Source organism: Apaloderma vittatum, unplaced genomic scaffold, assembly GCF_000703405.1.
Source record: "Apaloderma vittatum isolate BGI_N311 unplaced genomic scaffold, ASM70340v1 scaffold29024, whole genome shotgun sequence".
NCBI lineage: Eukaryota > Metazoa > Chordata > Aves > Trogoniformes > Trogonidae > Apaloderma > Apaloderma vittatum.
Genome location: NW_009712581.1, coordinates 1 through 2,458, shown reverse-complemented (window position 1 = coordinate 2,458; position 2,458 = coordinate 1). Strand labels below are relative to the sequence as shown.

General features: G+C 54.6%; 1 protein-coding gene across 1 annotated transcript in view; it reads right to left on the bottom strand.

Annotated features, from left to right (window-relative positions):
- LOC104272938 (telomerase-binding protein EST1A-like) overlaps positions 1-1,424 on the bottom strand; it is a gene marked incomplete at its 3' end in the record, with an annotated part of 27,878 nt that extends 26,454 nt beyond the window's left edge. Inside the window, exon 1 of the mRNA XM_009868055.1 lies at positions 3-1,424. Within this exon, the coding sequence (XP_009866357.1) occupies positions 3-1,424 (1,422 nt within the window). The remainder of the gene's footprint in view (positions 1-2) is intronic.
- Between the last annotated feature and the right edge of the window lie 1,034 nt (positions 1,425-2,458).

The following is a 2,458-nucleotide window of genomic DNA, read 5'->3' as shown; positions in this document are numbered from 1 at the left end:
TTATAGTAGGATGTCTGGGCCTGGCGAGCTTCGCCCCAGGAGGTTGGGCTCACTTCATCGTCCGTGTCTAGGAAGAGAAGCTGAGCGGTCTGGCTCTTCAGGGCGGGTTTTTGGTCCGGGTTATTTGGGTCCCACAGCCTGCGAGCCGTGCCGCCTCGGCCCCGGCTTCGGGGGCCTTTAGTCCCAGCCCCACCGAGCAGGAGCCTGGGCCCAGGGTGACTGGGTTCGGGGCAGCCCACGGTGCTGGCAGAGAGGTCTGTGTTGGCAGGCAGGAAGAGAATCCCACGGCCCCTCCCTTGGGGCTCTCTGCTCTGGTTCCTCACTTCCAAAGCTTCTGAGTCATTGCAACTAACAGACGCCTTTAGGGGCTTTTTTTTATCTGTATCTGCCAGACTGATGTCCCTGCTCATAGTCTTGCTGTCAAAAGTGACTCGAAAGGGTCCCTTGACCTCCCTGCCGTTGCTGCTCCATTCGCCCTCACTCCTAGAAGCTCGGCTTTGCTCTGAACGCTTCTTCTTGTCCGACAGCCTGCTGGAGACGTATGCGTCCGCCTCTTCGATCCTGTCATCGTCCAGGGAGTCAGTGGAGGATGCAGAGAGTTGCTTTCTAGGACGCAGCCTTTCCCTGGCTCGCTCCTGCCGCCTCTCCACCCCATCCACAAGCAGGGCTCCGTCCACGCTGTTGTTGCTTCCGGCTGAGCTTGTGCTGCAGGTGCGGTACCGGCTCCGTCGCTTGTCCGAGCGGGAGTAGCGCTTGGTGGAGCCCAGCTTCCCCTGCAGCACCTCGTCGCTTGTTCTCCTCACCCTGTCGCTTCGCTCCATTCGTCTTCCTTTTTCGCCCCTTGAGGTTTTCACTCCTTCCCTTGCCTGGCTCCCCTCTCGATCCTCCTTGCTTGATTTCGTTTTCCTGTTATTGTCTTTTCCAGCACCTTTCTCAGTCTCTTCATCTCTCTCAACTTTCAGCTGCTCCATCTTACCGGTAAGTTCCTCAGTAGCTGCCTGCAGGGATGGCTCTTTAGCAGCTGAATGCAGGCGCTTCCCAGGCTGGTAGATCTGCTGGTCTGGCTTCTTGGTTCTCCTGGCGCTCTTGGGACCCCACTCATCTGGAGCAGGCTGTCTGGCCAAGTTCTCCTGGCTCTGGACACCACCTTTAGCCTCTGTCTCTTCATTTTCCTGTGAAGGACCATTCTGCTTGGGGCCATCGCCTTTGCTGAAATCCTCCGTGACTGGAGCGCCTCCTCCCAAAGAGCCCTTGTCACTGGCACTCTCCTCCTTGCCCTCCTCAGCTCTGCTCCTCTCCTTCTCCGAAGTCTCGTGCTTTGGTGGCACAAGTTTGCTCCTCAGTCGGGAGAGGCCAGGCTTGTAAATCTCCAGGTCTGGGCGCCTGCTGTCTTTGCGATGCCTCGGCTCCTTCGCTTCCTGCATGTTTTCTGGGGAAAAAAAAAAGACAGAAGAAAGTTACCTCCACCACAAACTAGCCAGGGACAAAAAAAAAAATAAAATATTATGACAAATGTTCAAGGAAAAATTTTAAATAGAGAAGGCAAAGGGTCTACCATCCCCTGGGCAGGTCCAGAGAATAGATCCAAAAGTCAAGGTTTAGAGGAAATCACAGAGAAAGAGTAGAAAATGAGAATTATTTGGTCAGCTTTGTTATAACAAAGGTGATCAAATCCTCAGCCTAACTCGCTTACAAATCACACCCTTCAACAGGTTTTGCCTCAAAGAGCCAACAAGCTGAGAAAGGGACAGATAAAGCCCAACACAAGCCTTGAACACACGTATGCAAATACCAAGCACGAAGTTTTAGCATTACAGGTTTCAGCAACAGTTGCTGCCTGACATTGGGGCAGGAGCCTCTGTCTGCAGGTGCTGCCTCCTCCAACGGTCCCCCTGCTCTGCCAACAGCTTGTTCTGAGTCAGTGATACATTTTTTCCCCCTTGCCCGAAGAATCACAGAATGTTTGGGGTTGGAAGGGCTCTCTGGAGGTCATCTAGTCCAAGCCCCTGGCCAGGGCAGCTTGCACAGGATGGCACCGGGGTGGGGTCTGAACCTCTCCAGAGACAGAGACTCCACGGGCAGCCTGTTCCAAGGCTCCGACACCCTCACAGCAAAGAGGTTTCTCCTCGTGTTTAGATGGAGCCTCCTATGCTCAAGTTTGTGCCCCTGTTGTCCTGTCACCAGACACCGCTGAAAAAACAGCGGCCCCAGCCTCCTGACACCCATCCTTTAAGTGTTTGTAAGACGGATAAGATCCTCCCTCGGCCTTCTCCAGACTAAAAGCCCCAAGCCCCTCAGTCTTTCCTCCCGAGAGAGATGCTCTAGTGCCCCTCACAACCCAGAGGCGTTTCTACGCTCCTCAACTACATTTACGTGAAAACTCGTTCGAGAGCACCGCCTGGAACACGCACAATCACACGTTTAACCGGAGCCGGGCCGTTACCCGTCGCACCCCCCA